Source organism: Capra hircus, chromosome 7 (genome assembly GCF_001704415.2).
Source record: "Capra hircus breed San Clemente chromosome 7, ASM170441v1, whole genome shotgun sequence".
NCBI classification, from domain to species: Eukaryota; Metazoa; Chordata; class Mammalia; order Artiodactyla; family Bovidae; genus Capra; species Capra hircus.
The window spans coordinates 59,432,608-59,447,184 of NC_030814.1; the positions used below are offsets into that span (position 1 = coordinate 59,432,608).

At 55.0% G+C, this 14,577-nt stretch overlaps 1 protein-coding gene and 2 pseudogenes across 3 annotated transcripts in view; 1 reads left to right on the forward strand and 2 right to left on the reverse strand.

Annotated features, from left to right (window-relative positions):
• The window catches only part of NRG2 (neuregulin 2), a 197,637-nt gene that overhangs the window by 156,218 nt on the left and 26,842 nt on the right, over window positions 1-14,577 (forward strand). For all 3 annotated transcript variants that reach the window (XM_018050297.1, XM_018050296.1, XM_018050298.1), the window contains exons 3-4: window positions 6,611-6,729; window positions 14,321-14,441. In XM_018050297.1, coding sequence (XP_017905786.1) covers window positions 6,611-6,729; window positions 14,321-14,441 — 240 coding nt within the window. The remainder of the gene's footprint in view (window positions 1-6,610; window positions 6,730-14,320; window positions 14,442-14,577) is intronic.
• LOC108636413 lies at window positions 1,315-3,215 on the reverse strand (annotated as a pseudogene).
• On the reverse strand, window positions 4,288-4,753 carry LOC102186113 (annotated as a pseudogene).

The window sequence follows — 14,577 nt, forward strand, 5'->3', positions numbered from 1 at the left end:
CCACAGCCAAAAGCGGTGAAAAAAATGTCTGGGCTCAGGCTGCTCCTGGTTTGCTCGGAGGCCCTGGATGTACACATCCTGCCCTCTGGCCTTAGTGTCTGAACCTGTGAAGGGAAAGGGTCAGGGTCTGGGCGATGCTTGCAGTTTTCTGACCCTCTTTCCATGAGCAGGGAGCAAAGGCAGGACTCGTCACCCTGGAAAGTGGTCCAGGCAGAAAATAGAAAGTGATTTAAGAAGGTTTGGGTTCAGACCAAAGGTTTACAGCTAAAAAAAAAAAACAACACTGCCTTCTGAGGGAAATTGGGAGGAGGGTTTCTGGGATGCCACCAGTCAATGGAGTTAGCAAGAAATTCAGGTTGCCCATCAAGTCACCTTCTGAGGCCCCTTCATCCCTTCCTGCTGCCCCACCATGCCTGGCTCCAAGCTGGACAGAAGAGTGGACTGGCTTCCCAGGCTGTTGGGGCTCATCTCCCTCCTGTTCTGTTTTTCTGGAAGGTGGCCTCCCCCCACTTCCCTGAGACAGCAGAAGTCAGGAGAGGGGGTGCTCCTTGCCGTCCACATTACACTCAAACAGTCCACAACGTGGCCAATCTTCACCCCCATTCCTGATCCACACGTGACCCTCACACTCACCCACACCCTCCTGCACATGCACCCTCAGAGCCCTTGGGCCACCAACAAACTCCTCTCTTTGATGAATTCTCCCTGTCTCTCCCAACAAACCACTAACACTACCTCTCCTCCAAAAGCTCTCTCTCCACGTTGCTGTCTCCTGTTCCTCCTCCCCCGACTCTTGCCCATCTCGCTCCTGCCCTTCACCACCACACGGAGGAAGTTTCTTGCCCACTGACTCCACACTGGCTCATCCTCCACACCTCTGCTCTACAGGAACCTTCCCTGTAAACACAACCCCAACACTCTCTGTGGCTGCAACTCTTGACAGATCCGGTGACCTCAGGCCCCTCCTGGGGCCCTCCAGCTGCCAGGCCCCTCAGCATCCATTGGCACTGTGCCACCTGCTTCCTTGCCCCTGTGCACCTCCTCCTCATCCTCTTGTGCCTCTGAGCCCCTTCTCTCAGGCATCATGAATGCTGGAACTTTCCTGTGTGTGGGGCTTCGCTCTTCACCCAGAGCTCTCCACCCATGGGTGAATTCATATCTGATGACCCCAAGCCTCCATCTGTAGTCTGATGGCTTTTTTTTCCGTTTCCTGAGTTCCAAATCCATACTGCCAACTAGATACCACCCCTGAGGTTCCCCATGCTTACGTTTTTATTTTCACTTTTGTTTGGTTTTTTTTTGCAGTGTGTATTCCTAGGCCATACGTTTTTGTTTCTTCAGTTTCTTCTGGGATATCTTTTTCTTCCATGCAACCTCCTCTTCTGGTTTAGGAACAATCTGTTCTTTTCCAGTGAGGACCATCTCCATGTGGCAGGGAGAGCTTGTGTATGGATTGATCTGACGGTGAGCTCTCTAAGTCCTGCCCCACAGGCTGGAGGCTTTGTTCACCTGGGTGTGCTCAATGAGCAGAGAATCTACATCTAAGCCCTCAAGTTCAGCACTACTTTCTGCGGTTTTGAGCACGTGCAGTAAAAATTCAGTGCTCATTTTGGGCCACTGACCCTGCGTCCAGCCCTGCTGTTTGGCCTGTGCACACCTACCAATTCCACTGCTGTAGCGATGGAATGACACACATAGCTTCTTTAAAGTGACATCCTTCAGGTACTTGGTGGCTTCTTGGATATGCATACCCTTAACGGCCTGGGTGGCTTCACGAGTGTTCTGAAAATGAACACAAACATTGGAACTTCTTGATTTGCATGATTTTGTGGGAATTTCTAGGTCAAATGAATTGCAAACTATTTTTAGAGGTCACCTCTGCTGCTTACTGGAAAAGCCCCAGACATCTCTAATCTAGGACGCCCTGGTCTTGCCTCTCTCCCTGTCCTCTCTGGCCCTGCCTTGCCCCACTGCACTTCCCTCTCGGCTGTGACAAAACCAGACTGCCCGCTGCCCAGTGCCTGTCCTCCAGGTGGACACCACATCTCAGACAGGAGGCCTCCTTCTCCCTGCCCACTTCTGCTCTCCCTGCCTCCAGCCTCTTGTCCTCCACCGGCTCACTCTTGGCCATTCCCCACCTTTTCTAGGCCACAGGCCCCTTTGTGAATTCACTTCTGTTTCGTGCGTATGTGTGCTGAGCATCAGTTGTGTGCTGGGGACTCTATCCGAGGCCGGGAATGCACCAGGGGTTGGAGCAGGCATGGCCCCATCTTCACAGTTCCTCGTCTAGCTTTAGCAGAGGGTCTGGTAAAGACCCTTTCTTCAGAAAACGTGTGCCTGGTTTTGTTTGCAGTTCAAGAGGTCTACAGGTTCACTGACCCCAGTGACTCTGACAGGGGATGGTCTTTCTAACAGGGCACATATCTGATCGTTCATTCATTCACTTGGTAGATCTTGAGGGTCTGCCATATGCCAGGGACAGCCTAGGCCGTGGGGCCCTTCTAATGCTCCCCTTCCTGGCCTATAACTCACCGTCTCACTGTTCTCCCCCTCGGTGCTCCTGACTCCTAGACTTGGGCCCAGACTGTTCCTTGTGCTGGCAGCAACCCCTCCTCTCACCTTGTCCTTCCCCCAAATCTCCAAGGCCTAGCTTAAATGTCACACCCTCTGGGTCACCCTCCTGAGCTCCCCCAGCAAGCTCTCACATCTCCTCCCATGGTGCCTTAGACACAGCTTTGCGGCATGGTGGGAAGCTGTTTTTCCCACTGTGAGAGCCTCTGAGACCACCCCTAGACACACCCTGTCTCCTGTGTAGCCTGGCAGAGGTCATCTGCTTTCCATGTGAACTGACAAGGATCTTGCAGGATCTACTCACCTTTCCTGGGTGCAGGGGGCGTAGGATTGGGCAGGACACCTGTTGCGTTGACCTTGCCTTCAAACAAGTGACAGTCCTGGTCAGGCCCTGGTGTCAGCAGACAGATGGGGCACGCAGTCCCCACACCAGGCCTGGATGTATCCCCTGGGTCTCCCCGGGGGTACTAAGGCCCCCTGACAGCCTGAGTGTGCCCCCTGCCCCCTTCCTGTCAGGACCCTGTCCTGCTGGCCGCATTTCAGAAACTGCCTGGCTCCACCCATCCTGCCCCGGGGCTGCTCCCTGCAGTGAGCAGTGGGCTGGAGGAATGGGCCATGATGGAGAGTGCCTCACTCCCTGTCATTTCCCGTTCCGTCACTGTGACTCGGAGAACCGCCACCTTTACACATACACTTCACCTGGCATGGGGGCTGGGGGCTGGGGGCAGGAGTCTCCTTTCTGGCAAAATCATCTTTCCTCTGCCCACACTGCAGCGCACACTCTAGCCCTCCCAGCGCTCCATTCTGCCCAGGCCACACTGTCTTAATGTCACTCTGGGTCTATGGAGACGCCCCTCTCACTGGGCGCCGCCTGTCTCTGGGGCAGCCCCGCTGAGGTGTCTCAGCCCAGCCTTCCTGTGCCCATAGAAAACCACCCCCTTCCCCAGCCCTGGGCACGGGGCCCTTCCCCGGCGGAACCGCGTGTTCCCCTGTTTATGAGGGGCAGGCTGGAACAGGCCCCTCAGGCAGGCAGCAGGAGGTAGGCGCTGGGGAAAACGTGCGGGTGGGTGGAGGAGGCAGCCGCCCAGATCCCTGGTCCCTGCCAGCAGAAAGCTGGCTGAGAAAGGCGGGGAGGGCGCCCATCTCGGGGCAGACCCGGGTCAGCCCGGCAAGGGGGCAGCGGGCCTGCCAGGGAGGTGGGAGGGGCCCTGAGCGCCTGGGGCTTCTGATGGAGCTAGGAGTGTGCACTCGGGAATGTGGTGGCCCCGCTCCTCAGCTGCAGAGCCCCGCCCTTCAGCTCTGACCCCAGAACCTTTTGTGCCAGGCTGGGGCCACCTTCCTGGAACTGGGGCGATCATCACACAGCTGGTGAACCAAGATGCCTGTACTCAGCAAACCTGGGGCCCTGGTTTCTGTCCCCTAGCCTCTTTCTGATTCCTCAAAGGGGAGGGGCTCTCCCTGCACCCAGGCCTTTCCTCAGACCTCACACCCCTCAATGCAGGAAGCCCTTCCTTCTGGTTTTAGCTTCCATCCCTCCAGGTAACTGTGAGCCTGGCTCCATCTTATTCTCCTGCATTTGAGGTGGTGTAAGAGGCGCTCCTTTGAATTCACTGTGAGTGGGTGACAAGGAGGGCCCATCTCTGTGTCCCCTATACCTTCTTTTTTGTTTTTTTACATCAAGGCAATTTATTAACACCATAATCTGAGGAGTCCTATTCACAGATGGTGAACCCCCTTCCTGTGGGTGCTCTTGGAGGGGGTGAGGGTGACTTCCTCAGTTCGCCCAGTCTTCATCCCTGGGGCAAGGGCTCTGAAGGCTAACTGGGCCCCTTGTCCAGGAGTCTTGTCCTGTTTCCTCCTGTGACCTGGAGTTTGATGTGAAGGGCAGTGATGCCCAGCTCCTTGCATCTCTGGGCTACATTCGGGGCAGCCAACATGGCAGCCTATGGAGAGAGTTCACCTCGGTCAGCCTTCACCTTCCTCCCTCCAGTTACACAGCAGATAGCTTCCTGGCCAGAAAGATCCGTAATGTGGACAGAAGTATCACTGAAGGGTGCAAAGATGTGGCGCACCAAACACATTTTCTCCTTTAGCCACCTGAGGCCCGAGGCTGATGACCCGTTTTTCCTTCTTTTCTTTCTTCTTGCGAGGTTCCATTTCTGCACGTCTTCTCCCCTATGCCTTCTTGACCCTGAGACCCCCAGGTGAGCCCCTTCCCTGCTCATCTAGTGTTAAGGAAGAGCCGGTGGCCAGGAAGCTGGGGAAGCCTGGTCCTGGGGCAGCTGGGCTCCATGGCATCTAATTAGGCAGGAGCCAGAGAGGAGATGCTGTCATAGCCAGAGGGGCCTCCAGGGGTCTGTTTAATGAAGAGAAGAAACTCACATCTACAGAAGAGGCTTGTAAGCAGACACAGGCCAAGGAGACAGAGACTGGCATGAGCCGGGAGGGGTGGAAGGGAGTCGGGCAGCTGTCACCGTATCATTGGTGTGGACATCATCACAGAAACAAGGCCTAAAACTAGACAGGCTCGTGGAGGCTGGTTTGGGGGATCCCAGAGTTAGGAGGTCTGGGAAGAGCCCAGCATCAGGGGCTGAGGAGGAGCTCAGGGGACTGGCCCCCAAAGCACAGTGCAGGGAGGGATATGGGTCATTTTGCCGTCTTCCTCCATCCTTGGCACAGCCTCTCTGCTCACTGCCTTCCTTCCCCATAAGCTTCATGGCTCTGTTTCTCCGGCCCTGGTTTCAGGGCCATGACAGCTCTGCTACCCTGGCTCCCATTCCACCACTCCCCAACCCATTAGGCATGTTCTGGGAATCTGATTTTTTTAAACTCAGGACCAAGAGGAGGAAGTTACATCATGTTAAGAAATTTTCATGCTACTTCTTGTTTCCCCCTGGGGTCCCCAGGGTTTTATCCGGAGCTTAGACTGGCCGCAAAGAGCACTGGGGCAGAGGGAGGGGTGAGAGGTATGAACAGATCCTGAAGAGCCCATGCTCCTGCGGGCAAGTGCAGGGAAGCTGACGGAAGGAAGGAAAGGTTTGGCATGGTCTTCAGAAAGAAGAGGACAGGCCAGGCCAGGTGCCCTGGAGTCAACCACAGCACTGGAATCCCTGCCCAGGCCTGGCCCCACGGCTCTGGGCATGCAGGGCTGGGTGTGAAGCCCTCCACAGAAGCGTTAGCCTGAACATCAAGCTCCAGGAGACAGTCCATGAGCTGCCTGGGGCTCATGTCCTCACCAGCTCCAGCTCCTCATTCACCTCTGCCTTTGCCTTGTTGGCAGGCATTCTTAGACAAGTCCAGAAGCCCCTCAAGGACTCAGTTTTCCCATCAGTCCTTCCTGGTCCTCCTCCAGATTAGCCATGAGAGTCAAGTCAGGCCTTGAAGATAAGACTTTTTTGTTCCCTGAGATAGCCAAGCCCCCAGCACAGAGGGCACTCAATAAACATCTGTTGAGTAAATGAAGGGAAACTTTTTGAAGAGGCCACAGAGTGCCCCTTAGTGGCAGGGCTAGTATCAAGGCAGGGGAGAGCCACCGGTGAGGACTGGGAGGCTGGGTACAGTTGCCATGGAAACCTGATAGCTCATTGGCCTTCCTGGATTCCTGGGACAGGCCTTATCTATCCGGAGTGGTGGGGCTGCCGCTTCTAAGGAAAGGCTGAGGAAGCTGTGAGTTAGTGGCTGCTCTGCTGGAAGTGGGTGGGGGAGACACGGCGGGCTGAGGAGAAAGGCACTAAAGTCCTTGTGGCTTCCCAAAGGATGCCAGTTTCCTGCCCTGGAAAAGTGGTTACAAAGAAGGTCCAGCTCTGGAAAAGGGATAGATGCGAGGATCCATAGACTTAGAACTGTGTTTCTCCTGAGCGTGCAGGTCTCCCTCCAGCTCCGGACTCTGTGCATTCCACCCAGACCCCAGCACTGGCTGGTCTGCGGGAGTCTGCTTCCCATCCACCTGCGCAGACACTGTGGCCATGCAGGGAGAGGTGACCGCTGGGTGACCGCTGGGGAGCTCATGCTCTCCCCCTCTTATCCCCTCCCTAACCAGAAAGAACTCACGACTCCAGTTCAACAAGGTGAAGTTGGAAGACGCTGGGGAGTACGTCTGTGAGGCTGAGAACATCCTCGGGAAGGACACTGTCAGGGGCCGGCTCTTCGTCAACAGCGGTAGGTGGTCCCCCAACCAAGAGAAGGGTCCTAGAGGGGTCCTGTGGGGGGAGCCTGTCACCCTGCCGCCAGCCCTGGAGAAGAGGCCCACACATGATCCATCTTGCACTTGACTCCCCTCCCTCTCGCTGCTGCCATATCAAGGCCCGAGATCTGAGCCGATTCAGGGAAACGCAGTCGAAGCATAAATGTTTAGCTTTGTTATCTGGACCTGGAAGAGCCGCCAGCTCTCATTTTAAATACCCTGAAAACTAAATATTTTGAAATCAAGAGGTAGGGGGTGGGAGAAGGATATTTTTAGAAGGCAATTATGGGAGGCTGGGCTGCCAGGAGCAGGGCTCTGGAGAGAGGCAGACCCAGGGTGTGTGTGAGCCGCCTGCCCACAGCTTTGCTGGGCGCCCGAGTGGAGGCAGCCCACTCTGCGGGGCCACAGTGGGGAGGCCTGAGTGCCCTGGACCCCTGGGGGCAGCCTCTGCTCAGGGTTGGCCGGCCCCTCTCCCACAGATCATCCCCTCCCTGGGAAATGAACAAGGTCAGTAGCCCATGGCACCCTTAGCTGCCTCTCGCCACAGAGGGAGCCTCCCTGCTGGGCCATCCTCTGGTTGTTGCCCGTGACTGGGAAGTCACCAAGCCTATCTGTCCTCAGGTCGTGCCCCCTCCACTCTCACCCCTCCTCTGAGCCCCACAGCTCTCGTTCCTCCTCCTGACACCCGGCCTTTAGGTACCGCTTGTTACCTGGTTGTTGGGTTTGCTTCCAGTCCTGCCCATCACAGAGTCCATCTGCCTGCATCACTTGTGTTTCCACCACACAGCCTTCTGGTACTCCCCACACCCGGTGCAGTCTAACAACCCTGGCCTTGCACCTTCAGAGGAGAACCTGGCTCAGAGCCGGTCTGCCCTGTTTTCTGAGGGATCCCCCTCTCTTGCAAGCCTCTCTGCTCCTCCACGTGCAGTGGATCTCATAGGTCTGAGTCTTCAAGTCCCGGTTAGTCTTCTTTCTGGATCTCTTGCTCACATCTTTTCTTTTCATTCCAACCCCACCTCGAGGACACCTCTGGCCCAGGTTTCAGCCCTGCTCACCTAGGCCAGAGCAATGGCCTCTGAAGGCACTTTAACTCCATCATGCGCCCACCCTTGGAGCCACAGAACAAGAATTTGGCCCCACAGCCCAGCTTACACAAATCTGACCCAAATGGTCTCTCCATATTCCCTCTGGAGCCCTGACTCAACCCCATGGTGTAGTTCATGGATTAGGAGATTGAAGCTGAGAGGGGTTACGTATTCTGCCCAGAGTCAAGCAGATAGACCTACATGATGTGAAAGATGTTGGCAAACACAGAGCCCCCCAAGCTCCATGGGGCCCTGTCTAGCCTGTTTACTCCTCCAGCCCTGGGGCCCACCACAGCACCAGGCTTGAGTCACCACCTGGTAAACACAGGAGGACTACAGACCCTGCTTCAGGGCCTCTCCTGACTCCCCATGGCCCAGCCTGGGCATGGCAGTGGTAGGGGCACCTGCGCCCTCCTGCCCCTCCCAGCCTGTCTCAAGCCTGGGAAAGTGGACCATGCTGGGGCCCAGTATCGTTCCCTGAAGCCAGAGTGGGCAGGCATTCTCAGATCCACTGGGGATTTGAGGTTTCCTGTTTTACATTTTAAGACTTTCTTGGTTAGAACTGATAAGAACCCAATATAAAACTATGTTGAGGAATGTATTGGTTTTTAAAACTGAGAAGTCTAGAGGTAAGACTGACCTTAGACCCGACAGAGTCCTGGACCTCAGAGCAGGGGTTGGGGTGCTCCCTCCCACAAAGTGTTGGCCTCTTTTTCTCCCCCTGTAAAATGGGCTTCCCCCATGTTTAGGGAAAGGATTGAGAAGAGGAGGCTATGGCCTCAGACAGCTCTGGGTTCACATCACCCCAGCACCACCCAGGGAAAGAGAGAGCTTGGTCTGTCTGTCTCCATTTACATTGTCACAGGGGTGGATTCTTGCTCTGTGCCCCGCTCGGCCCAGCCATGCGCTCAGGGCGGGTGAGATGCCATCCTGGCGGGCCCATGTGTGTATGCAAAGGGGTCCTGAGGGGCAGAGTACCATGAGTGACATCCCTGCTAGAACTACATTGGAGGCAGGGGCTGGGGTGTGGAGGAAGAGGAAAGGCTGCCATGCCATGAAGGAAACCGCAGTAATGTCCTCTCCTGCACAGGGCTTGGGGCCTCAGGCGGGGTTCTGTTGTGAGATCCTTCAGATAAGCTGCAGCTCCACCCCTCCTGTGGGCTTCTGTGAGCCCTCAGTAGCCTGGGTTCTGGTCGGACAGGGATCAGACAGTGGAGCTTTGGGCTGGGCCCTCAGGGCTCTGTGCCTCTCGTCCCTCCAGCAGGCAGGACAGCGGGGCAGCCGAGCTATGGACAAGAGTCCAGAGCTTTGGTCTCATTCCAGGTCTGTTGTACAACCCTGAGTGAGTTGCTCCACCTCCCGAGTCTTCAGTTTTCCCATCTGAGTTTGACCCAGGTGATCTGTAAGCCCCTTCTCCCTAAAATTCTAGGATTCTCAGGGTTTTTTGTGTCGAGGCTGACATCCTGTACACCTAGCCACCGCCACCACCACGCATGTACACCCTCACACCACCTCTCTTCAGCTGTCCAGGCAGGCAAGAGCCTACCCTTCATGTGGGGAGGTGGACAGAGCCACTGGAGGGAGCCAGGAGGTCCTGTGGGGAACGTTTACCCGGGTCAAGATGCTCAGGCTCCTGTTTACCCGTGGAACCCGGAAGACTTGCAGCAGCCCCACCCTGAGGAGGGGGTGGAGGGCGGTAGCGGGCGACTGTGCCTGCCCCCCTCTGACTCATTCTAGGGTGGGTTGGCTGGGCCCCGCCTGGGCCCCAGGGAAGCCAGGGAAACAGGGGTGGGGCCGGCAGAAGAGGGCATGGGAAGGCCGCCAGGGAGCAGCGGCTACTCAAGGGGCATCGACACAGCCTTGAAAGATGAGAAATTTTGTCCATGGCAAGGGATAGGAGGGCAGCGGTTACAGTAGCTGGCAGTGGGGAAAACACCTCCGCAGCATGAGCTCCCTCCTGGCCCTTGCCTCCTCAGGACCTCAGTACACTCACTCACCCCAAGACACTGAGGCCTAATAGAGATCTCCTGGGTTTACCTCCCCAGGTGTTTTCTTTAAATCCCCCCCAGCCCCTGGCAACCAGAATCTACTTTCTGCTTCTGTGGATTCACCTATTCTGGACATTTCACAGAAATACAATCATAGAATACGTGGCCTTTCAAGACTGGCTTTTCCACTTAAAATAATGTTTTCAAGGTTCATCCATGTTGTGGCATGTATCAATGCTTTCATTTTGGTGGCTGAATCAGATTCCATTGCATGGGTCTACCACATTTTGTTTATATACACATCAACTGGGGTTGTTGCGTCATTCTAGTCGTTTCCACATTTGGGCTGTTAGGAACAATGCTGCTATAACATTTGTATCCAAGTTTTTGTGTGAACTTGTATTTTAGTTCTCTTGGGTATATACCTAGGAGTTGACTTGCTTGGTCATATGGTAACTGTGTTTAATTTTTTAAGGGACTACCAGCTGTGTTTCAAAGTGGCTGCACCATTTAGCATTTCCATCAGCAAAGGAGGGGGATTCCCATTTCCCCACATCTTCACCACCACTTGTTATTATCCATCCTTTTTTAATACAGTCATCTGAGGGAGAAGGCAATGGCACCTCACTCCAATACTCTTGCCTGGCAAATCCCATGGACGGAGGAGCCTGGTGGGCTGCTGTCCATGGGGTCGCGAAGAGTCGGACACGACTGAGCGACTTCACTTTCATGTTTCACTTTCATGCATTGGAGAAGGAAATGGCAACCCACTCCAGTGTTCTTACCTGGAGAATCCCAGGGGCGGCAGAGCCTGGTGGGCTGCCGTCTATGGGGTCGCACAGAGTCGGACACGACTGAAGCGACTCAGCAGCAGCAGCAGCAGAGGGGGTGTGAAGTAGCACCTCTGTGGTTTTTATTTTCATTTCCTTAATGATTGTTCATGAGTATTTGTATTTTCTAAGAGACAATGCTTGAATTAATGCTTTAATGCTGATAGCAGCAGCAGCCAAGGAGACCAGACTAGACCCTGGGATGGTAGTAGAATGTACCTTTCTCTAAAGAACCGGATGTCTTTAATTGCTTGGTAGAGATAATTGTCAGTATTCGTTAAACACCTATTACATGCCAAGTGCTGTGCTAGACACTGGAGTTCGTTCACCAGTGAAGTAGACAGCCTCTGCCCAGATGGAGCTTACCTTCTGTTGGAGGTAGCTCAGTTGGTAAAGAGTCCACCTGCAGTGCAGGAGACCCTGGTGATTCCTGGGTCAGGAAGATCTGCTGGAGAAGGGATAGGCTACCCACTCTAGTATTCTTGGGCTTTCCTTGTGGCTCAGCTGGTAAAGAATCTGCCTGCCATGCAGAAGACCTGGATTCAGTCCTTGGGATGGGAAGATCCCCTGGAGAAGGGAAAAGCTATCCACTCCAGTATTCTGGCCTGGAGAATTCCATGGACTGTATAAGCCATGGGGTCACAAAGAGTCAGACACGACTGAGCGACTTTCAGTTTCAGGTTTTAGACAGCTAGTAATTGCACAACTAGTCCTTTAATTGTTAAAATAAATACTATAGTTACAAATACTCAGTTACAAAACTAAGAGAAAGAGTAAGGGAGGAGACCTGAGCAGCCTCTCTGAGACACTGATATTTTGAAAGTCCTGGACAAGGAGTCACTTGGCCTCTTAGAGGAGCTGAACTAAGCCAGTGGAGTCTGAATATACTGCAAGAAGGGGACAAGACAAGAAGCAGGACAGTTGGTGAGGCCCAGATTAGACTTGGGGAAGGCTGAGTACAAAACCATTGGAGGGTTTTGATACTGGAAGTGACTGATCATTTACATATTTTAAAGACCACTCTGGCAGCAGCCACAAAGCAGAAAGATTAGAGATGAAGGCAAGAGTGAGGACAGGAAGATCTATGAGGAGGCGACTGTGGCCATCCAAGAAAGAAACCACAGAGGCCGGGGCTGGGGTGGGGTGGGGGGATGGGAGGCAGTAGTGAGACGAGGCAGAGCCCCAGGAGGCATGGAGGCCGGCCTCAGCAAGAGACAGCTGGGGGGCCAAAAATCAGAGACTCCCTGCAAGCCTTTGGCTCATGCTGTTTAGTCCCAGAGGTGAGCGAGGAGCAAGTGGCAGGGCACAGGAGTGGGAGCTGCGTTTGGGGTAGCCTAGCACCGTCCCTGGGGTGCTGTCTAGGGAGCGGCCAGATTCTCTCACTTGGAGGTCACTGGTCATCTTCACCTCCCCAAATGCGGGAGAACACAGTGAAGGAATATGAAGGGAGTGTAAGGCATTGCCCTCAGAGCCCAAGTGAGCTGGAAGAGCATGACCACACATCTTCTGTGTGGAAATCTTCCTGGCATGAACCTCCACCGCCAACACAGTTGGTGACTTGGGAGGAGCCTGCCATTACAGGGCTGGCCTCAGGTACTACTTTCTGAGGTGCAAAGGCCTTTCCCCCACACCTTCTGCAACCAGCTCCCCCACTGCCCTCCCTTTTTGCCTTTCCAGGGCCCCAGCCTAGTCCCCACTGTGACACAGTTCTGGAATCCCCAGACCATAGATCCCAGCCAGGGTCCTGTCTTCCTTCCTTCAGGAGTCATCCACTGCCTTCCAAGTCCTGGGTGCGTGCAGACGTGCATGGGGGCAGACCCAAGTGTGCGGCCGTGGTCCCACCACCATCTGCGCTCCTGCCCAGCATCAGGCAGGTTCTGCCACCCCTGACCGCAGAGGGCATCAAGATGGCCTGAGGTTTCCCTAGCTTGGCCAGGGCCCCGTAAAGGACCCGGGCCTGTGGTCCACATCATGTTTGCATCTATCTGTCAAGCCTTGGTGCTGACATGTTCTTCCAGGGTGGACCAGGTGCCTGGTGAGAATATGCAGCCAAATATCAGGAGCCCTAAAGCTTTGTTACAACACACCCTGGACTCTGGAAGGCTCTGCTCTGCTCTCTTTCCTCACTCTTCCTTGGCAATGCAATCAAAGGGCAGGACAACCTTTAGGGTCCTCCCAGCAATGAGATTTTACAGCTCACAGGCATGGTCATCTCAGCTGTTTCTCTTCTCTGTCCCTTTCTCTATTCCCTGGGTCTCACTGACCCAGAAGCATGTGGGTCCCAGACGGGTGTGGGGTTGCACAGAGGTGGGAGACGTCAGCAGGGGTGGGGCTCAAGAATGCCAGACCAGCAGCAGGCACAGTGTGCTGGGAAAGCGGGAGTTGGCCCTGCCCGCTGGGTTTTATCAGCGAGCTCCTCAGACATATACAGAGGCAGAGCTGTGTATATACTCCCGTTCCCGCGCTCCATCTGTCTCTCGACACGTCTAAACACTCAGGGCGCCAAGTGCTTGCCCTCCTCCTCCTCCTCTTGTCCCCCCACTTACTGCGGGGGATGGTGGAGACTCAGTACCCCTGAGGAGACAGAACTGGGCAAGGGAGGATGGGCCACTTGTCAGGAGGCTGCTGCTGGGCAGGCAGGAGAGGCCCTCCCAGCCCCCAGAGACTGTGCAGGGAGCAGGAACCCATTGGTGACCAGTATGGATACACAGTCTGAGGGGTTAGCTAGCAGATAAAGACTGAAATTGGGAGCAAGAATTTCCACTTGAAACCAGGCTTCTGGGTGCCATCCCACTGAGGAGCCCAGCTTTTGGGATTTTCATTTATCAGATGAATCTGATCCATCAGAGATGTGCAGTCTAGGTTAGCAGCCTTGAACCCAGGCTTGTTCTCACCTAGTTTCCACATCCTAGCTGTCCCCTAGCCCTATCCCCAATGACCTAAAGCCCTGATTTATAGCCCAGGTTACCCAAGGCCTGGGGGCTCCCTCTAGGAGGCAGAAGTGGGGGAGCTGCCTGGCAAAAGCAGACATGAAGGCCCTGGATACTTCTGGAGATATAGTGGCCTCTGTAGCATTTCTGGGAGGCTTGTCCCCCCACTGGGACAAAGGAAGAAGAGAGGGGAGCTAGGGATCTCCTTACATCTCCCAAGATCTTAGAAAATTAGTGTCCCAAAAGGTGCCATTCTCCGCAAAGCCCAGTTTCCTCCAGTCACACCCTGGTCCATGAGAGCCCCAGTGGTGCAGATGGATGCGCATGTCTCTTCCCTGCCCCCTGTGACTTGCCCCCCACATAAGACATGGTGCCTCGTCCCACCTGCAGGGGTGCCCCCAGAAAGGCAGGCATGCGGGCAAGCAGTGGAGGTGGACCCTTATTTCAGAAAACAGCAGTTTCTGCCAGCCTCTCCTCCCCTTCAAAACAGAAAATCTTCCCAGCCTTTGGAGGTTTGCCCGGAGCATGAGTGCACTGTGGTGCTGGATAGATGATCAGAGCTCACAGTGGCCTCCCCTTGGCCTTGTTTGGTGACTTGAGGGACTCCCAACCATTCCTAAAGTCTCCAATCATCCAGCTCTGAGATGGGCCATGAAGGACCATGAAGAAGGTGATTCCTGGGGCCCAGCGGTGGTCTCCGTGGGTCACCAGCACATGTCTCTCATACCTCCAGTGAGCACCACTCTATCATCCTGGTCGGGGCACGCTCGGAAGTGCAACGAGACAGCCAAGTCCTACTGTGTCAACGGAGGTGTCTGCTACTACATCGAGGGCATCAATCAGCTCTCCTGCAAGTAAGTGACCAGTGGGGGTGGGCGTGGGGGCAGGAGCAGGGGGAGAGAGGCCGGGGCAGAAGTGGAGGGCTCTAGGAAAAAGTGGGCTTCAAGCCACTGATAAGGGGTCTCCAGGGGGGGTATAGTCAGGGAGGTT